At 45.2% G+C, this 26992-nt stretch overlaps 1 protein-coding gene across 2 annotated transcripts in view; it reads left to right on the top strand.

The window, feature by feature from the left end:
- Window positions 1-25996, top strand: part of spg11 (SPG11 vesicle trafficking associated, spatacsin) — a 44498-nt gene extending 18502 nt beyond the window's left edge. Inside the window, exons 9-40 of one of the 2 annotated variants that reach the window (XM_023955433.2) lie at window positions 659-814; window positions 1621-1793; window positions 2967-3143; window positions 3680-3751; window positions 7467-7594; window positions 7810-7973; window positions 8052-8247; window positions 9168-9371; window positions 9444-9550; window positions 10437-10582; window positions 10980-11144; window positions 11282-11348; window positions 11614-11776; window positions 11853-12058; window positions 12150-12258; window positions 13369-13528; window positions 14037-14291; window positions 14933-15133; window positions 15292-15399; window positions 16534-16699; window positions 19759-19973; window positions 20203-20917; window positions 20987-21132; window positions 21207-21411; window positions 21484-21633; window positions 21714-21847; window positions 22830-22949; window positions 23096-23264; window positions 23364-23440; window positions 23537-23692; window positions 25414-25565; window positions 25668-25996. In XM_023955433.2, the coding sequence (XP_023811201.1) occupies window positions 659-814; window positions 1621-1793; window positions 2967-3143; window positions 3680-3751; window positions 7467-7594; window positions 7810-7973; window positions 8052-8247; window positions 9168-9371; window positions 9444-9550; window positions 10437-10582; window positions 10980-11144; window positions 11282-11348; window positions 11614-11776; window positions 11853-12058; window positions 12150-12258; window positions 13369-13528; window positions 14037-14291; window positions 14933-15133; window positions 15292-15399; window positions 16534-16699; window positions 19759-19973; window positions 20203-20917; window positions 20987-21132; window positions 21207-21411; window positions 21484-21633; window positions 21714-21847; window positions 22830-22949; window positions 23096-23264; window positions 23364-23440; window positions 23537-23692; window positions 25414-25565; window positions 25668-25842 (5537 nt within the window). In that variant the 3' untranslated portion in view covers window positions 25843-25996. Of the gene's footprint in view, window positions 1-658; window positions 815-1620; window positions 1794-2966; window positions 3144-3679; window positions 3752-7466; window positions 7595-7809; window positions 7974-8051; window positions 8248-9167; window positions 9372-9443; window positions 9551-10436; window positions 10583-10979; window positions 11145-11281; window positions 11349-11613; window positions 11777-11852; window positions 12059-12149; window positions 12259-13368; window positions 13529-14036; window positions 14292-14932; window positions 15134-15291; window positions 15400-16533; window positions 16700-19758; window positions 19974-20202; window positions 20918-20986; window positions 21133-21206; window positions 21634-21713; window positions 21848-22829; window positions 22950-23095; window positions 23265-23363; window positions 23441-23536; window positions 23693-25413; window positions 25566-25667 lie in introns of both variants that reach the window. The other variant, XM_023955432.2, reaches the window with a different exon arrangement.
- The last annotated feature ends 996 nt before the right edge of the window (window positions 25997-26992 follow it).

Here is a 26992-nt window from a genome sequence, read left to right as displayed (position 1 = left end):
ATGTGGGTCCTTGGACAAGACCCTTAACGCCACTGCCTAACATGGTCCTTTGGTCCAGGTCTGGGTCCAGGTCTGGGTCCCCCTGTGCCGGTCCCCAGCCCAGATAAAATACAGGGTTGGGTCAGGAAGGGCATCCAGCATAAAAATCCCTGCCAAAGCACCTGTGCGACTCAGTGAAAGCTGATTGACTGTGGTGACTCCTGAAGGGATATGTCATAAAGTGAACATCTTCCTGTTTTACCAGCCAATGGCAGGCGTTTTTTCTTTGTGCCCATTTTGTGGACAAAAAAAGGGTTATTGGTGTTTTGAACACAACAATGTCAAAAAATAATCTTAATTTGAGTAATTTCATAATACTGTTTTCAAAATTCTGCAAAAGGTAACAGAAATGCTTGGATTGTGGTGCAAACATAGTCCATTAATATCCAACCCTCTCATGGGAAGATCTGCATTTCCGTCTTTGTGTTTTGTTCGTGTTTACTTGGGGAGCAGAAAACAAAATCAGAAAACTGAAGCCCAATAAACTGTTTTGTGACCTGTTTAACTGAAGGCTGGTTTGAACCCATGTCTGGTCATTTATTGCTGCCTAACATTAAAGACCATGGGGGGGTCTCGGCTGTGTATGTTGAGCTCACTCTTCTCTCCTCTTCATGTACAGGTGTGCAGGAGCTGTGCACAGCGTTGGACCTGCTGTGCTCAGCTGTCAGAGATTCCAGCTGTGACGCTCAGAGCCGGCAGTTTTCCGAGCAGCTGCTCAACATCACCATGAGCTTCATCCAAACACAGATCCGCTCTGTCCTCTCCGGTTCTCCCAGTAAGACCCACTTTCTCTCCATCTTCTGATGTTTGCTCAACTTTTGATTCATTTGAATATTTTTTATTAACGCCTTGATTATTTTTTTTAAACATTGTCCAAAGAAATGCCCTGCACGTTTGGGTTTACAGCTATATGGCGGTTTAGGCTCGTAGAATTGTTTCAGTGAAATTTTGCATACTGTTTTTTTTTTAACAGTGCATTGTGTTCTGTGTCCTGATTGGCCGTTGACTATTGTCAATCAATCTCCATGCTATGTCTCCTGTACTGGATGTGTTCAGTTTGTCAAATTTACATTAGAGTATTAGATCCCAATCAGATCTTTGTTTTCATTCTATAACTGAACTTATTTTTCTATCAAGGTTTGAACTTATAGAATTTAAACATGAGAAAAAATTGTAAAAATGTTCATGTCATGAGTTCATCTATTGCTGGTTATATTTTAGAACAGGACCACCCGTGATAAATAGTAAAAATCTATATCTGTATATTTAAAGCTGATAAAGTGTCACATGAGCTGATAAAGCAAAGGAGGGTCTGGTAAAAACTGTGGTTGAAGATTTGAAGATGGCGCTTAACATTGACACAGTTTGAAGTTTTTTAAAGAACAACAAACTCCACCGATTGAATTCTGGATTTATTCCAGCACCTTTAAAAAATAACCCTGTCAACCTCATTTTTAAAAAAGACAATAGATTTTTCTTATTACTAAGATTACTAAAACATGTTGGTGCTATAATGGTCTGAAGGGAAAGTCTTTCAATTTGAGTGGAAGCGAGAGCTGAAGCTGGGCTGCTGTGTTGCAGAGCAGAACTGCACTGCATCCAGCTGTGTGCAGATCCTGGAGCCGTACATCACCCAGCTGAGGACTTACATGAAGAAATATCCCTGGTGCGGAAGCAGCAGCACATCTTGGAGCAGTGCCGGCCAAGACCGCGCCCAGGCTGAGCCAGACCAATGGGAGCAGCTCTCAACAGAGGTCACTTTCACGAGAGAAAAATGCTGGTTTCTGTGTTTCTATGTCAACGGATTCTAGTTTGCACATGAGTGTGAAGCCTTTGCTTTAGACTTTTACTGCCCCCTCATTACTTTGATTAAAATTCTAGCTTTACTCCCAAGAAGAAGCAGGAGGATTCTATAGATTTTTATATCCTTATAAAAAAATTGTAAATTTTTGTATAATAAATTAAAGGGGTTGAATATTTTCCTTACAGGGAGGATGGAATGTATTCTGGCTGTGGTGCAGTGAAAACTAGGACAGCGTTGAAATAAAAGCAATTGACATGAATGAACTGATCAAAATCCGACATGAATCCATCAGAGGAACAGATCATGGTGGATGTTCTGGATAAATGCAGGGAAGCAGATGGAGATGGTTTGGACACGTTTAGAGGAGGAGCAGTGATGATGCTGGAAAAAGGATGCTGAGGTTGGAGGAGAGAGGAAGACCAAAGAGGAGGATCATGGAGGCGGAGAAAGAGGAGATGAGGGAGGTTGGTGTGACGGAGGAGGATGCAGAGGTTAGATGGAGATGGAGGATTTGTTGTTGTGCTGAGGAAGCAGCCAAAAGGTAAAAATGGATGCAAAAAGTGGCTATGTAAATGTAAAAGACCAATTTCAAATTGTATTATGAATTTTGTCAGTCATATCAAGCCCAAGTGGAAACTAAAGCTATATTTAAACCTGTACAAACCAATAGGAAGACAGAATTACAAAGTAGTAAAAAGTTCTCAGTTGCAGCGTTAGGGTGATCGACCCATGATCGTAAGTTTGCAGGTTCGATTCCCGCCTTGCACGCCCATGTGTTGAAGTGTCCTTGGTCAAGACACTGAACCCCCCCCCCCTTGCCTCTGGTGGGAGGTTGGCGCCAGTGTTCAGCAGTGGAGCCGCCACCAGTGTGTGAATGGGTCTGTGACTGAAGTGCTTTGGGCCTTGTAGGTAGAAAAGCGCTATATAAGTATACGCCATTTACCATTTCACACAAGAAGCTGGGAGTCTCTAAACCATCAACTGGTCAATGTTTTTTACACATCTCCTCTTTTAAAGTTTCTCCTCTATTAAAATTGATTATTTTAAAGCTTCAAATCTTGCTCTTCCAACAGTTAAATATTTATTCAACTGGAAATGTGTTCATCTGCTCTTACATCTGCAGGAAATCATCACTCAGTCCATCCTAAACAATCAGATGCCCAGAGCGCAGGCGCTGTTGCGCAAACGAGGCAGGCTGGAGCATCAGCTCTCTGCTCTGAGGATGGAGGGTCTGCGGCAGGTCTTCTCCCGCCTGCAGCACAGGGATCTGCAGACTGCCACCACACTGCTGGTCAACATGGTAAGGACCCACCACCCCAGAATATGCTGAACCTGGAACCCGAGCAAGTCTGCTGGCTGTCACGGAGTCTGTTTGTAGACGGTGCTTCTGTGCACAGCAAAGGAGTTCCGACCTTTCCTATTCTGCATCTCTGCTCTTTGAGTTTGCATCCTCAGGTTTTGGAAGGAAGAAAAGCTCCTTCAGGTTTGTCAGAGCTGTTAATTTGTAGGGCAGTCGCTCTCCCCAGGTTCAATTATGGCGGTGGGGGAAGATGTTGTGTATAGATTCCTGGCGCTGAGAGTTTTCTCGTCAAGACATCCGCTGCCGTCTCTGCAGTGAGCGTGATGAGTAAACTGTGTTTGGCTTAAGGAGTTGGAGTGTTTGAAGTCTAGTAGCACTCTTGAGACAGTTAACTCATAGAAATCGCTTTGAAATGCAGTCGGCTGGTTTGTTTCTGCACAAAACAGAAAGACCACCAGGATTTCAAGTGATGATGTTGCATGCAGGTGAGACAGACATGAAGTGAAATGTTAAGCTGCAGTGTTCCTCCTTCACAGGGTGTGAGTGTGAAGAAGCAGCTTCACAGCATCTGTCTCTACACCAATGACAGTAACCTCAGAGACCTGCTGGTGAGTCCAACTGTGACCCATCCCTCAGCATCCCTCAGCCTTTTTTCCAGAACTGTCAAGAGTCCATTACTGATGCGACTACTTTCTTTTTTATTTAGAAGTAGTTAATTAAAGTCCTATTCCAACCATTTTTAGGTCTATTTTCAAAGCTTTTTTCACTAAGATTTTGCCATTTTTAGCCAGAATCCAAAAACCTATGACATAGTTTCTGCAGAGCGGCAGGAATTCATTCGCTTCTCAGTTATAGGTGGGACCATTTGTAAGAGCTCTCTGTTTACACGCTTTCCCCCTAGCTTACAGTCCCTCACAACCCCAACCTGACAATACTAGTGCAACAAAAATACATGGATCTTGTTTGCAGCCTGACTGTTAGAAATAAAGAAAACTGTTGTTTGTCTGGGCATCCTACGTGCATCTTATGTATCACGTGCACACCCCATCTGTGCAACATTTGTTTACAGTCAGTACAAAACCAGTACTCAAACCTTACTAACCTCTAGATTTCAGCATGACAACGTCCCTTGTACATCATGAGTGCATTTAACTCACATTAGCTGTACAAATACATCACGATACACTTACCACACGCACAACAGTGGTACGTTCCATTTCCACGACGTCCCTTAAGGTGGCCATACAAGCCTCAAGGGAACTGTTAGACCAGGAGTCGAGAACCTTTTTGGCCGAGAGAGCCATAAACCACATATTTTTAAATGTAATTTCGTGAGAGCCATACAATAGTGTTGTGTCCCTTTCCCACACAGAGGCACGGAGCCTTAACCTCTTTTAAGGTTCTTTATTCTGGTTACTGCAGGCCGTAACCAACGCCGTACAATTAATTCAGCAACTCCTCAATCTCTCCCGCCGAGAGCGCTTGTCCCAATGTTTTATTCCACCGCTCCCGCATCAGCCCACCTATTTCTTTATTCGGTCCATAGCTGAACCCCATTGGTCCAAACTCCCCAGCGACAGGCTGAGCGACAGAACTGAGGGCCAACCAGCATCTCTTCTTGATGCGTTCAATGAACTCCGGAACTTATAATGCGACCCAACAGCCACCCAGTTCAATTCAGTCTGCCACAACAGCGGCCCCTAACCTTTATGCGCCACAGACCGCTTTAAGGTCTGGCAAAATTCTCACGAATCTGCATATCATATGAGGCGAACAAACACTGCAGCAATGCTACAATAGAGGCAGAGACACGTGATTAGATGTACTCTGTGCTTTTATTTTGACACGCTAAACATTGTACATCGCACAGGCGTCATCATCCCCTTCCCACACTCATGGAAGAAGTAAACACAAACTAAAAAGAATAGGAAGAAATAACTAAGAGTGAAACAACATAACTGCCAAATGAAAGGACCTGTAGGCAAAAAGAAACACCCGTGCTCAACCCTTGACCAAAGCAGGCAAAGGGGATGGATTCCCATAATTCCCTGTGATGCCAGTTCCGACAGTAACTCCTGCAGCCTGTGGAACTCTGACAGCAGACCAAACGTGCACGTGACGACACTACAATACAACAAAATAATATGACCTGCATGAAAACTGTGGTATTTTCTAAACATAACAATAAACATGAATTATGACATTAGCAACATCTTCTCTGCCCACAACTCTCCCTGGTCGTTATTATTATAACATTTAAACATGCCTTCAAAATAAGTGCATGGAAAATCCAACTCACCTCAATGCTGAATGGTGCGTGGGAATCTCCTGTTGGGATAAATCCATATTGTAAGTAGGACTCCTGATACTGTCTATCAAATGTAGCTTTCTTTTTTGGAAGTGGAAGGCTCCTCTTCTGTCTCCTGGCTGGACCTTTTCCACTTGGCAAAGAAACTTTCCAAAGACGTTTTTTTTTTTTCATTTTGCTAGTTCCTGGGTTTTACGGACCGGTACCAGTTTTTAATAACATCGTTATGCTGTTGCTAATAAATAATTTTCTTTCTCTGATATATATATATATATATATATACAGTGGCGGTTTTTGATATGGGCGATATGGGCGGTCGCCCAGGGCGGCACTTCATAGGGGGCGGCATTTGCCGTGCCTGAGGCGTTACACGTAATGTGCTACATACTATATTCAAAGAGGAAGCTTGGAGCTTTTAATTTGAAATTGCTTCAGCAGCCGACACTTAATGCTATAAGTTTGACACATCAGACTCTTAAGAATGTCTTCCTCCTATTTGCTCTTCACACTTATGGTGCAAAAAAAAAAAAAAAAAAGAATACCTCAGAGTGAAACAACGTAAAACAGGCACATGAAAAGGAAATAGGCAGAACAAACACCCGTGCTCAACCCAATTTCGAAAAAAGCAGGCAATGGAGATTATTTCCCACAATTCTTTGCTCCGACACAGCAGACCCGATGCGCACGTGACCACCGCCCTCTGCTGCAAGACGCTTGCGGCCACACCTCTTTGCGGTAGTCTTTGGAACATAAGTAAAAAAACTCGAGAGGGGAGCGCAGCTCGCCGGTGGCTGGCTGAATCACACTAACAGGGGATTGTCAGATAGAAAAGGACTCCCAATCAACTCTGAGCCGCAGCTGCGCCTCCCGTCATAGAGACGGAGCCGCGTGTGTCAGAGGGAAGGGGAGGGGGAGGGGGAGGGGGGATGAGATCAGACCATTTTTTATGGATTGAGGTTTTTTGGAGGATTTCTGCTGTTGGTGTTGCACAAATTTAGGGAAATGCCAAATATTTTTGGAGTAATCCCACTGATGAGTTCTAAGATTTAGTCTTTAATGTTTTATAAGACCTAAACATATTAATCACAATAAGTTTTATTTTTTAGATCTAATCCCTCTGATATGCTTCACAAAGACACACACAGGACGTCACACATTAAGAAATTATTGCTAAAAATGAAGCAGGAGTCCAGCTCTAAAAAAAATTCTCTAAAAAATGATGAAAGAGCAAAAAAAATGGAATTATTTGATATAATTTCTTATTAATATTTCCAGGCTTTCTTTGCTTTTTGTCCTGCAGCATGTTCATATTTGTATAATTTTGACAGAATATATTTATATGGAGAACAAAATATTACAACTTATTTAAGGTTTAACTTGAGTTACTGTTTTTATTCATATTTATGTTCAAAAAGTTCAGTTTAAAAGGTTTAAAAGTTTAGCTTTAGTGTGTTCAGTAAACATTTATCTTCTTCGGCCCAAAACCTTAAGCGTGTTTTTAACTTAGGCCCCTGTGTGACTGAGTTTGACCCCCCTGTAATACGAGTCTAGAAAATTCATGCATATTTTGAGTAAAATGGCTAAATAGAAGATAGGGAACACAGCAGGATGTTGTCAAATTTTGTATGTGTGTGTGTGGGGAGGGGGGGCGGGGCGCTGGTGGGGTTACTCGCCCAGGGAGTAAGTTAGTGTAGAACCGCCACTGTATATATATATATATATATATATATATATATATATATATATATATATATATATATATATATATATATATATATATATTCTCCGTTATTAGACAAATGTTACAAGAAGATGTTAAAACACCATTTTCATTGGAGTGGGTCTTTAAGAACCACTACTCATGTGTAATGGTAACTTGATGGTATATCTGGTGTATAAGAAAGCATCATAAAAATGTTACACATGTTAGTTTTGCACCACCTCAGTGACAGTCTCTGGTGGAACAGAGTACGTCTGTGTCTTTCTGCTCAGTCTGTTGCCTGGTTGGTTGTCAGGTGAAGGAGCTGTCAAATCAGGGCTTCTTTTCTGAGGAGGAAATGAAGAGCGTTGTGTTCATCAGGCAGGTGGAAAAGCTCTGCTCACAGCCGCCTGTCCGCTGCCCGTCTGCAGGCTCATCTCAGAGGTAAAGGTTGGATGATATCCTCTTTATCAGCCACACATGCAACACTCCTTAATATTGAATCTATTTTCACTTTCAGATTTCAAGTTTGTCTCTCCATATCCTCTTCTTGTTTCCTTGAACCTTCTCGTTAACCCTTGGAAGGATTCAATGTCTTCTCTGAATCTGCTCCTATGAGTTTTTTCAATTCCGTTTTAGGAATAAAAATGTAATTTCAGGCTGGGTTTGATGAGGAAAGAGATGGACGGTGAGGAGCTTGTGAGGAATTTGGTACAACAGCAGTCGGCAGACGAGGCAGGAGAACTACTGCGTCTCGACTGGGTCAGGAACTGGAACCAGAGCTGCCAGACGGCGGTTCTTTTATCCAGACAGCAGCACTTGGGTACGGCCCTGAGTCCTGCTCTGTTCTGTTCTTGATGGTCTGTTCTTGACGGAATGTCTCGGTTCTGTTGTTCACCAGAGTTGAGCTCTTGTGACTCTTCAGTGTTGTGGCACTACTTGACTTCCCTCCATGACCAGAACCGCCTTGTGGACTGGATTGAAGACAAGCAGATCACTGGCTCCTCCCACTGGCCTGAGATAACTGCAGAATTAGTTAACCAGCACACAGCGTGTAGCGCCTACCTGAAAGAAAACCTCCTAGACCTGCTGGCCAGGTAATATGCACTGATTCCCTGTTTAAGACTTATCAACTGAACAAAACAGAACTCATTTCTGAATTGGTACATTTTCCAGAATTGCCCACATTGACAGGTGCAGTGTTCCCTCACTACATCCTGGTTCACATTTCGTGGTCCCACTTTTTCCCTCAGTAGTTCTTTTCAGCAGCACACTGTGTTCTGCATCCTGATTGGCTGTAGACCTTGTCAATCAATCTCCTCAATGCCGGGTTTCCTGTACAGAATATGTTCAGTTTGCCAAATTTACATAAATCTTTGAACTTTGAGGCTTAAAAAAGAGAGAAAAGTGTGAAAATGTTCATGTCTGTCTGAGAAAACTGCATAAAGTTTCACCTTCAAGGATTTTTAAATGTAAGTCCTGCAATAAACGAGGGAGCACTGTAGTCATCTCCTAGTTAACTGTGGCATGTTTGGGCAGAAATGAAAAGTCACCAAAAATCAATAAATGATGGAGATGACCTATCTGATTACAGTATTCGCAAAGCAAATTCTGAAAGCTTTCAATGCTCAGTTGTCAGTTGAAACCCCCAACAGTGCCATCTACAAACACAGCAGAGTACATGAGGTGTTCTAGTTTCACTGAAACAGTCAAGTGTTGAATTTGAGTTGTTCTAGTCATTCAACACTTGGTTAGTAGTTTGCTGTCTGCTATATCAAATATGAATATGAATATGAATCACTTTGAATCGCTTTTTGTAGGAATGTGCCATACGAATAAGCTTGCCTTGCCTTTCCGTGCGCTGGTTTTGTCTGAGCAGCGGCTGGTATCAACATATTTCTGTTTAAGGGAGCACACTTCAGCTGTAGGGTGTTGTCTGCTCTGCTTTGATGTGTTTGGACAGTCTTGAACCCACGCACCCAGCTTGCTGATGCTGGTAGATTTTCCGTCTCCCCAGGAGAGGTATGTTTGTCCCGGGTGAGCTGGCTGACGTGGAGCAGCTGTTCTGGAGGCTTGCTCAGGCCACAGGGCTGATGGCGTCCTGCCCTCCAGTCCTTCAGTACCGCTCTCCACAGGGTTTGGACTTGCATGGGGCCGTCATCACCTTCTGTCTGGACGGCGATCTTCAGTACCTGCTGTACTCCTACCTGGAGCACTACAGGTGTGTGTGCGTGCTGCTGCAGCTAATCAGAGAAGAGATGAAGCGCTGAGCTGTTATGACTGTCTTCTGCAGACTGACGCCCAGAAACTGCCGTCTTCTAAACGAGCAGAAGCTCTCTAAGAGCCAGCCCTGGTGTGAGATGCTGGTAAAGATTCAAGAGATTACCAGGGATCTGTCAGGTACCACCATCATCTTCCATCTGCCGCTGAAACGTAATCATTCATCCCCCTCCGATGAAAATCATGTTTTTTGAGTTTCATGTACGTGTGGCATTTTACTTATGGAAGAGAACACATGTAATAAGAAATCATTTCATTTTTGCATTTCTGAGTGTTTCTCGTTTGAAATCGCTGTCAATCACAAAGACACTCGGTTTGAATTAATGAGCTGTTGTGACTCCAAAACACAAAGACGTGGGGAGGTTTCCATGAAGCATTTTGTGGATGAAACAATCACCAGAAGAGCCGTCGCTCTCAAGAATTCCCACTATTCTCATATTTTGGGATTTGTTCTGTTTCTGTTCATAAATGTGGAGTTTATGTTCACTGTCTTCAATCCCTTTTTTCCTGAAGGTCGCTCTTATGGCCACACATGCATTTCCTACATTTCTGACCATTCATCAGAATGTTGTTAAAGCTCTAATTGTCCAGATGAAGTCAGAAAGACGATGACATTAGAGCACAGATGTCTATTTATTTGTCCATTCTGTCTTACAGTAACATTTGAGTAAACTTTGTGTGGGGAAAAAGATGGACAATTTCTCTGATTTATTTATGAAAAATTGCTCAAACATATTGTACTTATTTATTTTTATGAACCAAGAAGTCAAACAGATTTTGGTAAATTAAAATCCACATTGGTAGATTTTCTCTGCAGACCTTCATTGTCATGTTGTGTCATTAAACAAGTGACTGTGTGATGTTTGTTTGACCATACCTGCAATGCTAATATTTTTAAAGACAAAAAACATCACCTAAAGGTGGAAATGTTTCTGCAATATGTTGGGTTTGCTCTCTGTCATGCCTAAAGGACCATGCTAATGTTTCTCTGCTGTTCTCTGTCCAGATGCTGAACTGCTCTTTCAGGCCAGCCTCACCTGTGCTCAGGTGCTTCTGCCGGGCAGCCAGGCGTCCCTCAGCAGCCTGCTGCTGGAGGGGCACAGCCTGCTGGTTCTGGCTGCTGTCATGTTCTCCCCAGGGGGAATCGACCAGGTAACCGCTGCTGCACCTGCACGTTTCTGTGCATTCTCAGTTCAGGCCTTCATGCGTGTGGAGACTTGATCAGAACATGTCATCCCTGTTGGCACTCTCAGATCTTCACTGTTCTTCTGTCCCTCTCTGCACCATGAAAGAGCTTTTCTCTCCCCCTCCAGTTACATTAACACCATCAGCAGACCTCTGGGACATGCATGCATTCATGACCTCTTTTTAGTGCAGTTTATTTACCTTTATTGCATTTCTTGAATTTCATGGTTACCTTCAGTGTCAAGAAAGGCGCCTTCTGCTTCCCAGCAGCGCTGACGTTCCCTGGAACAGAAATGTTGGGAAATCTGGGAGTTAGATGTTCCTGGAGTGGAACAGCTCCAAACGCTGTCTGTCTGTGCTGCAGGTAATGACTCAAGGGGAGAGGGCCCCGCAGCTGGATAGGACCATTGACCCCCAGCTCCTGAAGATGGCTCTTGCACCCCACCCCAGACTGAGAGCAGCCCTGTTCCCCTCTGGGGTTTCTGCAGGGGGGGCGTCGTCTGATATCTCCATTTACCACCTTCTTCAGGTGAGCACATCTCTCTTAAACTCAGAATATCCTTCATGAGCAAGGAAACGTTTTAAGAGAGGAGGTCTTAAATCTGGTTGCCATGACTCACCTGGATGAATGAGAACCTTGACCGCCATTCTTGCTTTGTGTTGCAGTCGCTCCACCCCCTGGATCCCTGCATTCTGTTTGGCTGGCAAACGGCAAACACCCTCAACTCCACTGGTGAGGCCCCCCTTACCCCATCCCCCATACACACACCGTTGCTGTCCTGTGGTGTGCTTTAGGTATCATCAGCAGGGATGGAGTGGGCTGGATTCAGTTTGACATCTAACAAATAATTTCTTTGCAAATTTACAATCCTTGTCAAAACAACTAGGATCTTCAGCACGAACTTTTAACAGAGGAATTTTGGTATTCCATCTCATGAGCTCTGTCCCTGTTCTCCCAGCATCACACTGACCTGTCGAATGCGTGCATCTTCCCACAGAGGCGTCTGAGCTTCCACACTTCTCCAACCCTCACCTGGTCAGCAGGCATGCCCTGGTGGAGAAGCTGGACTTTCTCTACTACATCCGTCATGGCAGACCCTCCTTTGCTTTTGGGAACTTCCTGCTGCATCACCTGAGCCTGTGTGGGGATGTGAGGTTGCTGTGAGTTCTGCATGCTAATCTCAATGTCTGCAGCTTCTGTCAGAGTTTGACATCCCCCCCGCCCGCTGCCCTTCAGGCTGCAGCGCGCCTGGACCCCCGTGTACCAGCTGGCCTTGCGGTGCTTCCACATGACGTCTGTGACTTCTGCTGCTGTTTGTTTCTGTGAGCTTTTGGGGATCAGTAGCATTAAGCTGAGGGTGGATGTGAAAGCCGTGAACACCATCCGGCAGCACTGGAACCAGAGCAGCAGCCGCTCCACATCCCAGAACCTGCAGACTCTCGGTAAACGCAGCCAACCCCACAGCTCTGCTCTGGAGCCAACACCTGCACAGTAGTTTGCATCGCACTCAAACACACATCTGTCCTCTGCCAGTGTCTGCAGCTTTGAAGCTGGTGGAGGCGGAGCCTGAAGCAGCAGAGGAGCTGTTCGGTCACCTGGAGGCTGCAGTTGAACACAGTTTGGAGCAGAGAGGCATCCACAGGTATGTGCTGAGTAGCACCTGAGTCAGTAACTGCTGACGGAAGAATGGAGCACACTCTTCCTCCAGACTTTTTTATTTGAGTATTTTTGTTTTTTGTTGTTGTTCTTTTAGCATTCTTTTTGTGTTTAATTCAAACAATTTGTCAGCTGGTGATTAAAGGTTTTTTTCTGGTTTCTGTGCACAAATCGTTGTAAAATTCAGTTGGAAATATGTTAGAAAAATTATCAGAACCTCTTGTAAATAAATGTGTGGGAAAAGATGCTGTTTTTGGGACAAATTCTCCTCCTGCCATGAAAGCCTGTGTAAAAGACGTTTCACTGTGGCAGAAAACATTTTATAGATTTAGAAAAAAAAGATACACAGACAAATATGACTGTTTTTGTGTTTTAGAAGCTGTGAAGGTTTTTAAAGTCCCACTCCGATCACCCTTTGATTTATTTTCAAAGTGTTCCCAGTGGTCTTTTAATGATGATATGCTGTTTTTAGAAAAACTGAAATAAACCTGTCATTTTCTAGGACAGTTTCTCTAGAGTGGCAGGAATCCATCAGAAAGGAACGACTCACAGATAATTCCCATGATTTCCCATCATCCCTTTGTTTACACTCTCTCCTGCTAGTTTACAGCCCCTCAAAACCCCAACCTAACATTATCGGTGCAACAAAAAGAGTTGAGCAATATTAAATCTTTCTAGCTGTACAGTTTAGAGCCAGATTCCAGCTCAGATGAGGAAAACAAAGACGTTGATGGATCTATTGAGCGGAGCAGTGAGCAGCGTATTTTCTGCATAACAAATACGCTCCTTTTTTAATGATTCACCACTTTTTGAATTAAGAAATACGTTCAAATTTAAAGTCAACTTTCTTCATATATGTCCTCCATCATCAGAAGAATGTCTCAAGAACATGTTAAAAACACCAAAAGCATAATTTTGATCAGAGTGGGCCTTTAAACTGTTGCTTCATCCAGAGGATCCTGACCTTCCATTATTTTTTGTGCTGTGGTTCCCTGCAGGCTGAACTTGGTCTCGTTAGGGCAAAGCCTGCCCTGACGTTGTTTTTTGTTCTGTTTTTAACAACTGTTCCGTTCTTTTTGTGGTCCATTGTCCTCAGGTCCTCCTATGAAGCAGCTCAGGAGTGGACTCTGGCTGTTCACTTCTGTCAGCTCCACAGTCTGAGACTCAGCAAGGTTTATCCGGTCTACTGTGCCCAGGATGGACACTTCATCCACTTTCTATTATTTGTTCAGCTGCACAACTTCCCCCTCCAGCAGGTAAAAACAAACTCATGTCCTTGACACAGACTAGTGTCTCTGTATAAAACGGCATGTATCTGCTTTCTGACACCTCACTCCCTCCTGTGGTGCTTCTTTTCTGCCTCTGAAGCATCTTTCTCTGTCCACTGCTCTATGGAAAGACCTATAAAATTTCCATCTGTCTCTGATGCGCCTGCAAAGGTCGTCTCAGAGGTGGATATGAAGCAGAGAGGGTGACCTCAGGTCCACAATGAAAGTGGGGAGATGAAACGGTTGAAACGGCCTGAAAACTGACAAATGATTCAGCAATCAAGATCTGTTTGAAAAAGTTATTTGTTAAAAATTACTGATAGGCATGGACCTGTTTTATTATTTTATTTTATGATTTAAGTCTGTTTTTTAAATTTAAATTTAAAATTACAACTAAGATGTAAACACACGTTCATGCTCTTGTTTCAGATCTTCATATTATCTTTAAGTTGTTGTGCTTATTTTTGCACTTAAACTGTTTTTGGAAATCCTAAAGGTAAGATCCCTCCTCTGTGAGTTTGGCCCCACCCTCCAGGCCCACCTGTCGCTGGCGTTCCAGGACCTGGATGGGGCCAGGAAGCAGTCAATGTCTCTGAAGTTAGAAGAGGACAACATAAACCCAGAGCATCCTAGAGAGCTCTCCCTGATCCTCCTTCAGAGCCAGCAGGAGCCTGCGCCGCACAGGTACCTGCTACAAGAGGCACTGCTTCAACACTGCCCCCTGCTGGCAGTGCTGGCTGCATGTTTGGAGGTAAATAAGAAATTCCACTTATAATTTGCTCTGCCGGTTGTTCAAAACAATGTTTTTTGTGAGTCTGTGGAAGTTAACCAGGCAGCTGAACAGCCAGAAACAGCTGATCTGTGAACAGATCACTGACACTGAGTTCTGTCTGTGTGAGTTTATGAATATTGACCGAGAGGTTTGTGAGGGTTTCCTGCAGCAGAACCAGTCTAAGCATAAGCAGCACCAGAACAAAATGTGAATCCACCCGAGCTTATAAATCAATAATCTTCTATGCCTTCCCTTTTCCGGTGACCTAAAAAATAACAGCAGTAAAACCAAAGTCTGCTAGCTTGACGCTAACGGATTGAAAGAATTGAAAAAAAATCATGTATTGGTGCGATCCAGGCTCCAGTGAATTGAATCGGATCAATTCTGGTACTTATAGGCGACACCCAGCCCTATTTCCTACAGTCTAACACAGACCGAAGAAGTTTCTGATCAGGATCAACAAATCCGGATTCATCAGGTCTAGGCTTATCTGGGTTTGGCAGGTCCAGGAGGGGCTGAATTAGACCTAGTGAAGGTTTAGCAGCATTGTGTGTGTGGTCATGTATGTGAGGTGTCGTACTGCTGCAGAAGCTGATGTTCCCTCTGCTGCTCATGGACAGGAAGCAGACCACGTGTCCTGCCTGTGTGTGTGGCTCCTCACCTCTGTGGATGAGGTCACAGCAGGTGAAGCCACCTTCCACCTGATTGAAGCACCCCGATACCATGAATGGACCCTGCACGACCTGTCAGTCATCTGGAAAGTACTGCTGGGGCGGGGTCATGTCAGGCCCCTCCTTCGAGGCTTTGAGCTTTTCCAAAAGGTAAAACTCTGAAGACTGCTGACTTTAAGAAAGGATATCAAAACACTTAATAACCACGCTGCAATCAGCTTTGCTGTTAATGCTCCACACGAGTCCCCAGAAACCGTTCCAGAACCAGAAGCAGAGTCAGAGTCCAACAGTTTTTGCCCTCTGTGCAGGACTGCCCTCTGCTGCTGGTGCTGCAGATGTTTGAGATGTGCTGTGACTGCAGGAAGTTCACTGAGGCCAAATCCAAGCTGCTTGACTTCCAGCGGACTCTGATCGCCGTAAGTGAAACCTGAGACAGACTATTGACAGCAAACATCAGATTGTAATTGTCTTTTGAATTTAGAAATATAAGTGTAAAAGTGAAAGATGTTGATAATAGTCATGTGTGCTGCGTTGAGATATTTCTGGATCATTTCATCATCCATTGATGTATTCTAAAATCATAAGCCTTAATCACAACTGCACTTTCTGGTGAATATGCTCTGTGGAGATTGGGCAAACCTATACGGGCCACACAGGTAGCCCCAATAAATTATCATGGTCATAGACCTCTCAGTGAACCTGTGGAGAGAAAATGTTTCTACACATTTTCTCTATGGGCATGCTGCGAGCAGCAGGCTGTAGCAAACACTTATACATAAGCGTAGGTAATGGGAAGTATAGGTGAGAAGCAAGCATGTTGTATGGAGTTTTGATTTTTCAGCCCCTCTCATGACCTGTACACTGCACAAGGAGCCTGTGACTGCGGTTCATGTGATACGTGTGCAGTCATTGTTTGCAGCCCGACTGTTGTTGGGCATTTGCACGCAGTCAGTCAGGGGCCAGCACTCACACCTCACCAACGATTGTAGAGTGGTGTAGGGGACCGCATGACAGCCGTCATAAACCTCATAAATACGTCTGACTTACATTATCCTTATTTCACGACAGACTTACCACACACAACAATGCCATAATTATGACGTTCCTTAAGGTGGTCGCAAGGGAAACGCAAGATACACAATTTTTTTTTCTTTTCTGAAAAAAGGGAATCAATTCTGTTAAAGTTATACGCTGTATTTTTCTTAATGATATTGCAGAGACTTTGTTGGTACAGAGGAGACCAACAGAGACTCACACATGCTGAATTTGGGGGAGTTTCATCCCTGAATGATAGCAGGACAACTAGAGAATAACGCTATGAATATGGTGGAGTTTAGAGTCTGAGGAGGGGGAGGGCTTGTTGGTTTGATACTCCAGCCGCTCCTGCAGGGATTCCATGACTTCAGCTTCTTATGAGCTTGAAGGACCAGTGTATAAAAATTTGTATCACTATGACTGTGACCATCATCATCTGTCTCAGTACTTCAGTTGATAAAATGAGACGGTTGTTGCTGCCCTGCCTGACAGTTTTTTTTTCTCTACTATGAAAGCTGAGGAGTGGGGGTCCGGCGCCCAGGGGTGCACCCCCCCTGCAGTGGGTTGAAAGCCAGGCCTCTGCGCTGCTCCTCATAATGCTGCAGCGCTGCTCCTCTCAGTACGACCTCCACCGACTACTGCAGCTCCTGACGGAAGTCGACAAACTCCTCAAATCCCACGGTGAGTCCAGTTTTAGCTCCGGACTGTGGCAGGGGAACTAACTGATCCCCAAAACAATGTGCTTCAGAAGACTGTCCACCTTTTCTGAGACTTTAATGACAGATTATGGTAAAATGTTGTCGTCGTGTCATTTTCTAGGAGATCGTTGCTGCAGAGCAACAGTAGTTCATTAGAAATTCACCTCTGTTTGGGGTCCTGGCTCGTACCTGGGGTTGGGGCGGGGGGATGCCCGGAACTCCTGGGTTGTGATGGGGTGCTCGTCTGGGGCTGTGGGCACCCTTCTCGGGTGGGGCCCTGCGTTGGGCCCTCCCGGCGCGGCGGGGGGGCTGCTCTCTTGGTTGGGCTGGGGCACCGTTCTCTTTACCCCCGTGCCTCCCTGCTCTCTGGCTCTGGGGGCCTCGCGGCGGCCCTGCTGGCCCTGGCCTTGGTGGCAGATGTGGTCGCCCGTGGGGCGGTTGTTCTCTGCCTGCTGCCGTGTGGCGTTGGGGGGTTCTGGCTGCCGCTGCTGCTGCGGCGGGGGTCTTGGTGTGGGGGTGGCTGGACACTCTCCCTCCTTCTTTTCACATTCCACCATCCATTTTAGAAGAACATAAACACTCACCTGAGCACAGGTGTTAGCTCACCTTTGCACTAATAGTTTGCATGATTGACTGAAATATTTCACACTAGTTGGTTTGAAGGCATAAGTATGCGTGTGTGAACACTATCTGCTTTGTGTACATGTTGACTTGTGGACATTTATGCAGCTAGCAGGTGTGTTGATAACATTTGTCTGTGTGTGTGGACAGGGCCCGCCCCTTTGAGATTTGTATTCTATCTGAACCTCACCGTAATGATAAACATCCAGTAGCTTGTTGTATTATGCTGCTTCATGGTTTACCCCCCCCCCCCCCCATTAATCACATTCCTACCCCCCCCCTCTCTAACATCCCTCTCTCTTCTTCCCTCCTTTCCTTTTCCGTCCGGTCCAACACAAAAGATTTTCAAATATGATTAAAGTGAATAAAGTCTGGCCTCGATTACAAAAGTGGTTTATTCAGACATACCTTTGGTTTGTCAGAAGATTAATAACCCCTGTTGTTAAAATAAAATATGTCCAACACAAGAGGCCCTCAGCTCTAATCTGTATGCCCAGCTGTTGGACAGGACAAGTTTAAATTATAAAAAAAAATTCACCTCTGCTCAGATAGTAAGACTTTGGGATGCCCGCCCCCAACTCCCATCACCTATCTGTTTACATGCTCTCCCGCTAGCTTACAGCCCCTCACAAACCCAACCTAACGTTAGCGCTGCAACAAAAATGGCAGCAATATCAGAACTAGCCATCCGTACACTTAAATCCAGATTCCAGCTCAGACGAGGAAAACAAAGACGTTCAGGTATCTATTGGTCTGACAGTGGATGCATCAGAATGGAGCAGAGCAGGGGGCTTATGACCCACCAATTGTAGTTTACACGTAACAACTACAAGGTTTTTCAAACAGCATTTTTTTGGGCTGGTGAGGCACCGACTCCTCTGCAGTCAGATTTACAAGAACTGAATATTTCAGCATTCATCCAACAGCAGGTAACAGCATAGAAGGTACACACAAGAACATATTAGTCCTACAGAGAATATTGCTTTTATAGACATGGATAGAACACTCTTCTTGTGTATACATTATTCATATATACTGTAAACAAATTAAAGTCTACAGATGTGATCAGCACACATTTCATTTTGACCCTCTATAACTATTTCTGATATTTTTCCAACTTCAGATTCTGGTGCTTTAACCCTTGTGCTATCTTAGATGACCCCACCCTTACTTTGACGTAAGGGTGGGGTCAGGGACATGTTCTCCCTACCATGACAAAGGTGGATAAAGGTGGAAAGATTTCATGTAATCCATGGACACCAGTGAAGATCACAAATCATTGAAGAAAAAAGGTTCAGAGCACTGTCTAGTGGGTCTAGATGACCCAACTCCCAATGTTAAAGTGTCTAGGATAGCACAAGGGTTAATGTTATCAAATGTTGTCAGTGAAAATGATCATTACAATAATTATTTAGGCCTAAAATCTAGTTTTCAAATACTTACATGTTTTTTCCACTTACTCCCATGTTATTTTTAAAAAACAAACATTGAAAACCATGTTTGGCCTCACTTTTTGAGTCCATGCGTTGATCCTTCTCCACAAAAAGCTCTATGATCTGTTGGAAAAGTCTTCCTTATTTAATCTCCTTTAGTTTAGTGAGTCTCTCTCTCTCATTGGAGACAGACGTCCTCAGTCTGTTCTGTTTCTACTACAAAGCAGCTGTCAGCTCACGTCTGCCCCCTGCTGGCGAGGCTCGCCTCACTGGCAGCTTTTTCTCCGGCCTTACAGTCATCGCTCTGACCGTACTCTCTGTTAAAACCGAGTCCTGCAGTCAGACATGAGGCGAAGCGCTCCAGAACCTCACCCGGAGTTTCTGCTCCGTATGTGTTCACGCAACACTCACATTCTGCGATTTTAACCTCATGGAAAACATGTGGAGTCAACTGAAAATGTATCTTTAACACGGATCAGTGGAAAATCTTATTTACTTAATGTACATTTTTCTATTTTATCACAATGACCGGTGAGGTCGAGCCTCACTTGCTTCATCTGACCGCACTTCACTGGCACGGACAGTAGACAACCAGAGAACTGCACTCTAGCCCAAAACCACGAAAGTCCATAAAGGTGGATTTTAAATGTCATTTTCTAAGATCTTTTGAAAATAAACAAAAAAAAATAGTAATACCTTCAGTTTTTTTTTAGTTTCCCTAAACATTTGCTCTCATGAATTTTAAAGGCTGAACAGTGATTGTGGTTGTTTTCCATGCTGGAAAACGTGCTTTTTCTTTTTTCCCAAGAAAACTAGAAATTTCCCCCACAAAGCTCGTCAGGCTGACGTTTTAGTCAGAAAACGACATACCGCTCAAAATTACTTGGAATGGGACCATGAAAAAGGCAAATCCTATCATTCCAGTTTCTGCAGTACTAGCATTGAGTGATTTTACCTAAATACGCTGTTGTCGTGTGTTTCTGTGCAGGCCCAGACTTCAGGAAGTTGAGTCAGCTGAGTCAGCTGCTTCAGGGCTCGGGGGTCGCTCTGTCCCCCAGCCTCCTCCAGTGCACTTCTCCTTCACTCCAGCAGGAGGAGCTCCAAAACATTGTGGACGCTCTGCAGGCCAGAGGTCAATACAGCCTGGGGCGGCAGGTGGCTCTGCTGGCGGGTCTGCCCATCCACAGTCTTCTGATTCACCAGGTTTGACAGCGACTCAAAGGGATTCACCATCAAGACCTTTATTTTTTTAAAGTATTTTTAAAAGCAGAATGAAACAGGCAAACTTAAGGAAACTATCACATGTAAACTATCACTAACATGTAAAGAAGGTGTTAGTTTTTTCTAAAAACTTCCATCAGACTGCCAACACTGCTCTTAGTCAAACTGAATGCTTCTCAAAGACATGGCGGATCCCTTCTGTGCCTTGCAGCTCCTTCAGGAGATCAACTCCCAGAGGACAAAGCCACAGTGGGGGAGGTTGGAGACCAGGGTCCTCTTCTGGAGGAAATGTCAGCAGCAGCTGACAGCTGACGGCACAGACCCAGGGTCCGCTGCTCGCTTCTTCCAGTCGCAGACAAAGAGTGATGAGGAGGCAGAGACGGAGCTGTTGGACATGCAGGAGCGCTGCATGCTGCTGCAGCTCCAAGCTCACTGGCTTACTCTGCTCAGCCCTGTTCCTGTGGAGGAATTGCGGGGCCTGGAGAAACAGCTGTGGTTCAGCCGGGTCCACGAACACATCCTCTCTGCTTCCATGGAGGAGGAGAGTGTGTTCAAGCTGCTGCCGCCGCCCTCCTCCCCAGGCTTCAGCTCCTACAGACTCTTCCTGGAGGAGTTCTCCTTCTCCACCATCACAGAGCTTAACCAGGAGGACTGCCTGAGTCTGGATAGACTTTCAGGTCCATTGGAGGAGCTGAACGTGGAGCCTGAGCTGAGTCTGCAGGAGAGCAGAGTCTTGTCTTCCCTGGTGGACCAGATGCTGGATGAAGGCAGCATTCATGAAGCGGCTCGAGTCTGTGCTTACTTCTCTTTGAAGCACGCAGACACACGAGTGGTGCTGCATTGCCACGGCTTGGCAAGCGGAGCTCTGAGCCCGGACCCTGGAGAAGAGTCCCCAGGAGCCCCTGCAGGGGGGGGCCTGAGCACCTGTAAGTCCTCCTTCTGAGTATGGTTGCTGTGCATGGCTGCTCCTCCATCATGTCTTCCTGTCCTTCCAGCCGTGTCACTCAGCAGCCTGTCCTCCCTGATGATGCTTCCCCTCCCTGAAGACGCCGTCACTGTCCAGCTCCAGAGGCTGGTGGAAGAATGTCGCCATGGCAGCAACTACTGCAAACGAGTCCTCAACTTGTACCAGCTGTCTAAGGTAAGCTCTGCTGCTTGCATTGGGAGGTTTGCAGGCTGCTCAGCCATGTTGCTGTATCAATGACTGCCCCCCAGGACCTGCAGTGCTCCTTCACTCACATCTGCAAGGAGGAACCAGGCTCAGTGCTGCAGAAGCTGTTGCTGCTGGACCAACCGGAGCGCTTCAGGAAAGCTCAGGCCTTCATCAGGGCTCAGGCTTTACCAGCAGACTCTGTGGCCCAGCTGGTCTCCTCTGCCGTGCTGCAGGCGCTGCTGCAGTCAGGACAAGAGCCACCACCCGGTGAGAACACAGCCCACAGGCTCACTGCAGCTTCCTCCCCCTCTTTTACACTCCACCATCGTGTGTGTGCAGGTGTGTCAGCTGCAGAGAGGCAGGTTTTCAGGCTATCGGAGGGTGGCGATTCTTTGATGCAGCTCATCAAACTGTGTGACGAGCCGAGTCTGGTGGGGCTGAAACTGCTGGAAAACTTCAACGCTGTTCCTCTAAGAGACCTGAGCTGCAGTAAGATGCTCACACTTACAGATACGCTCCCGATCTGAGCAGGCCACGCCCACTCCCCACTGTTTCTGCTTCCTCTGTAGTTGTGGAGCTGCTGATCATTGCTCACGACTGCTTCAGTTTGACCTGCAACATGGAGGGCATCGTGAGAGTGCTCCAGACGGCCCGCCACCTCAGCCACTCCTACCTGGCTCCAGGAGATCACTACGGCCTGCTGGTGAGCTCTGACCCCAAACCTGCACACAGACTAAACGGTCCCCTGAACTCAACACAGTCACAGCTGCAGACCTCAGGAAAACTCCACTAAGCAAAGCAGGAGCTGTTCTCAAGAGGACCTGGCTGCAGGCATCAATGGGCCAGAACTGGAAGTCTCCCCATATCGCTCAAAAAAACAAATGTCAATGGCAACCCTAACAGTTAGGTTTTTTTCAGTTTTAAGCTTTAGTAAAAGTTTATTTATTGTAAGAATTTTGAACACTTTTGGGTTAGAGTAAGTTGAATAATTTCCGCTTCCAGCAAATGATGTGAGGTGTCCAACCTATTATGTCATCATCCTGAAGAATGTCTGACGACTCTTTTTTTGGATGGATTGAGTGACTGGGAGCAGGCAGACAGACTGCGGGGTCTGGTCATGTGACACGATGATGTGTTTTGTGCTGATTTGAACTCTGTTCTGCTCTCCTTTTATCTCCATCCTGGCAGCCGTTTTGCTTTCCATATATGGTGGAGCACAGACATAGAAACGGATATAAACAGCCGCTTACCTCGGCAGACATTTATCTCCATGAGTTACTGGACATTTGTGCCTTCTTGTTGTATTTTTTAAATGTACAACACAAGAAGCTGCAGCTGTGTCCAGCTGTTGGTCAGAATCAGCACCCTGCGTGACAGCCATCAGTCTGTAGGGTATTTCACTCCTTCAACAGATTTACACTCCTGAGCTGATATTTGAGCCAACACTCTAAAACATGTAGTCACAGGGCCCCAGTTAAGCAGATAGAGGCAAACGTAACATTAAATGTGACGTCCATGCATGTGGGGTCCTAAGAGGTTAACGTTTGAACAAATCAGGCAATCACAAGGAGAAGCTTGGTTTTAGTCACTGATTCATTTTTCCAGCATCTACTGCTTTGTGTCTTTTTTCCATGACTCCTTTTGGTTGGTCTGCTCTGATGGGCTGTACTGGTTCACCTGTGCAGGTGCGCCTGCTCACAGGGATGGGTCGCTACAACGAGATGACATACATCTTTGACCTTCTGCACCAGAACCACCGCTTTGAGATGCTGCTGAGAAAGAAGGTGGACACAGATAGAAAACAGGTATACGCACACACACACACACACACACACCACCCCTGTGACTGTCCTGTGTGGAGTCCGCTCTGAGTTTCTGTGAAGCAGAACCTTCTCAGAAGTTAATGAGACAAACATCCTCAGGCGTGCTTGTCTTCCCCATCGTGTTGCAGAGCTGCAGTCTGAAGACAGCCCTGCTGGATTACATCAAGCGCTGCCTCCCTGCAGACAGTGAGAAGCACAACATGGTGGCTCTGTGCTTCAGCATGAGGAGGGAGATTGGAGAAAACCATGAGATGGCTGCGAGGACTCAGCTAAAGATGATAGAGTCTCAGGACTGGGGTTAGTCACTGCACTCGTGTGTGTGTGTGTGTGTGTGTGTGGGGGGGGGGGGGGGTTGTGGGTCCTCATCTCACTTCTGCTCTGGTTGTGTTGAACCAGTTGTGACTCCGGACCTGAAAACTTCTCTGGTAAAAGCTCTGGGTCTGTTGAAGGACGCTGCCGAGAGCTACTTTAAGGTACCTGAGGTCCTCTGGGATCTGCACCTGTGTGTGTGTGTGTGTGTGTGTGTGTGTGGGGGGGGGCATCCTGAATGTGTTTGTGTGCCTCCACAGGACTCCTGTGTGCGCCAGGCCACTCGCTGTGTGCGGACAGCCAAGCTGGTCACTCTTCAGCTTCACTTCCTGAACCAGGGATCAGAGCTCCGCCTCATCAACCTGCAACCTTCAGAGCTCCTGATAGCTGTCATGGCTCTGCCCCACTGCTACCAGGTTTGTAAGGGAGGAGTTTGGCTTCTCAGGCTCCACCTGCGCTTATTTTGAAGAAACGTTTGCTCCTGCAGGTCAGATCATCATGCACTGGATCACCAACCTTGTTCATATACCTCTCACATGCATGTGAATATAAGGAAAATCCCAAGATAACAATTATCCGTAGAGTTTCCTACACTCAAAAAAATGATTCAAGCCCCTCTTTCATATAATGCAAGTAAATGCTGTTTGTTTTATTTAAATATATTTGTTTTAAAAATATGTATCTACATTTAATTGACGTAACATAAAATATATTAACAGTTTTGACTATAAACTCCAGTTATCCAAAATAAATGAGTTCACTTAAGGGGGCATGCTGTGTGCATGTGCTGTGGCTGCAATGGAATTGAGGCTCTCCCTTTTACACGTGCAACATCATTCTTCGGTGATTATTCTTTTATTGGTTGAATGCTGCTTTCCTGTTTCTCTTTATTTATTCTTCTTATAGTATCTTCCGCCGTTTTTCGGCTTCAATTTTTCACCTATTTTAACCATTCAACTAATAAAATGTTCAGCTCTTTCATCTATTGCCTGCTATGACTTTTGGTCCTTCAAATCCTTCAACTTTTCGAAGAGAGAAAAAAAAACAGAGAGAAAACTTTCGTTTCCTGTTTTTCCACGTAAAAAAACGTACTGTGGCTTGGAATCATTCCAACCTGGTTTCTCCCAATAAGATAATACACGACGAGCCTCATTTATAGAGAAAATGAATCTATGTGATTATACTAGCGAGTGAATGTAGCCACAGAAGAGTTAGCTCAGTGGATTAGTCAATGGCATCTACATGCTGAGGTTCTAGGTTTGAGACTAGTGTCACACAATATTTTTGCCTTGACTTATTTTGCAGTAAGTAAGTAAGTTTCATTAAGTTAATGGATTTCTTTCTGTTTGGCTTTTTGTGATAAAATTAAGTTCGACTAACTCAATTATATTTCAGTACATGGAAGAATTTTCTTTGAGTTGGGGCTACTGATAATTATTGGATGGAAATCCTGCCCACAGTCAAATTGAGTTCATCCAATGAGTTATGTTTTTTAAGTGTAGGATCCCCTTTGCAGCTCAAACAGCTTCAGCTCTTCTAGAAGTCTTTCCACAGGTTCAGAGGGGATTATGGGAATGCTCAGAAGTTCTTCACTCTGATTCATCCCAAAGGTTTTCTGTTGGTTGGAGGTCAGGACTCCGTCCAGTTCTTCCTACCCTTCTGTGTCTTCATGGACCCTAACTGTGCAGCCATGTTGGAACAGCAAGGGGCCGTCCCAAATTGTGGAATATTTAGCAGTGTGGAAGCTTCAGGAGTGGATTCGTTGTACAGGAGCATCCCAGAAGCACGCTGGAGTTCACTGAGAGCAGCTGGTTCTTCACAGATGTTTGGAGAAGCATGTCTGTATGATTTAAACTAGCGGTGGACGTGGAGGACACTGGAATGAGTGAACACGCTTCAAAATAAAGATGTGTTGGACATCTAAATACTGTTTATGGCATCTACGAAAAACAGCGTTTGAAGTAATGTTTCTTAGGTTTCCACCTGCAAAGAAACCCTTCAGAAGTCAGGTCTGCAGGGTTCTGAGCTCACAGGCCAGGTCCATGAGAATTCTGTGAAAAGTCCACACAAATGCAGAAAAACACATTTGCCTGACATGGCCTGCATGTAAGCCTGTGTTTCTACACCCAACCCCCAGGTGTTTGTGGTGGCTGAGGCGTACAGCTACAGTCCAGACTGGGCCGAGGTTCTGTTCCAGAAGGTTGTCCTTCGTGGAGACTTTGTGTACCTGGAGGAGCTGAAACAACACTGCCCCCTGACCCCCACCCTGTTTGAGGACATTTTTATGAAGTGAGGCCATCTTTCAGCTCATCATTGCGTCTTCTTCTCCCACGACTGAGGTTTAAAATGTGTGTGTGTGTGTGTGTGTGTGTGTGTGCGTGGCTCTTTCAGGCTGGACGGCTCCTCCAACAGCACCATTACAAATGCCAAGCGACTGCTGACTTACTGTGACGATGTGTACAGTCGCTATAAGTTGGCCTATCAGCACAGCTTCTACGATGTCACCAAGATGCTGCTGCAAGACGCCAAAACATCCAGCTACCTGAACGACAGGCTTGCCAGCTGACCGCTGCAGTTTCAGCTCCTGTGCGCGGCCACGAGAACCAACAGCCTGCTGCCAGTCTGCAGCTTTGCTCTGTGGAACATCACTCTGAGCAGGAGACATGAAGGCTAACTAGATTCATCAGTTTATAAATGTATATTAAAGACTTTTGAATTAATTTGTCTGCTTGGACTTTTTCTTTTCTATGCATGGACCATAGTCAGTCAGTAACTGCTTTCAAATGCACTATGCATTCTGGGTAAGTTAATATTCTAAATAACCTGCTTACAGCAGAAACAGGAAACTTCTCCTACCAGTTTATGAGCACATTCTGAGTGTCAGTTTCCTTCTGACATGATAAATGGCAGAAAAAAATGTAATGATAGATGCAAACAGTTGGAAGTTAAACGTTCGTCCTCATAAATGTCTTTAATTCACTCAAGCCTTTGAGTTCTTACATTTTTCCATTTTCCTAACTCTCGGTTGGGAAACCACTAGTTAAGTCGCCTCTGAAGATCAGGGCAAAAACAAGAGTCAGAGCATTGCCCAATGTGCCCAATGACTTTATGCTATTAGTTGACTGACTTGGAAGAAGAACTTTGGAGAAAGCTCCCATGTACAGACACCTGCTTAAGTCCAAGTGCCCACGTAAAGTTCTTCAGAGTTCAGGTCTGAGACCAGTCCTGTTCTTGCCTTTCAGCAGTGTCTGGTTTCGTTTCTTTGATGATATTCAGTCTTGCTCCTTCAGGTCCACTGAGGCCCAGAGTCTGAGCTCCCTTGACATTTCTTCTGATGAAAAGCAGGTCCAGGTGGAGAGTTCATGTTGAGGAAATACACCAGATATTTTGTTATGTAACGTTTGTGGAGAATGTACCTCTTTTTCTGCATAATCTGTGATGTTCTCCTCTGTTCATGTTTGAAGCGCATCTGCTACTGCGGCCTCTGAGTTTTTCTGTCGTGTCCCTCTAATCCGACTGGGATGTTGGATTAGAGCTCAGCTTCAGGGGGGGTCAGGCATCTTCAAGAACTGAACTCAGAGAAAGGAACATCTCAGCTGCAGAAGCCTCTGATAATTGTCAAGATTTTATGGACAGTCTATTCATGTCCCACAACAAACAACAGGCAGCCTTCCTATCAGGATGGGCCTTCTGGCAACATTACACCTTTGTTTATA

Source organism: Oryzias latipes, chromosome 6 (genome assembly GCF_053564925.1).
Source record: "Oryzias latipes strain Hd-rR chromosome 6, Olatipes_Hd-rR_3.1".
Classification (NCBI taxonomy): domain Eukaryota; kingdom Metazoa; phylum Chordata; class Actinopteri; order Beloniformes; family Adrianichthyidae; genus Oryzias; species Oryzias latipes.
This window is presented reverse-complemented; position numbering and strand designations above follow the sequence as displayed.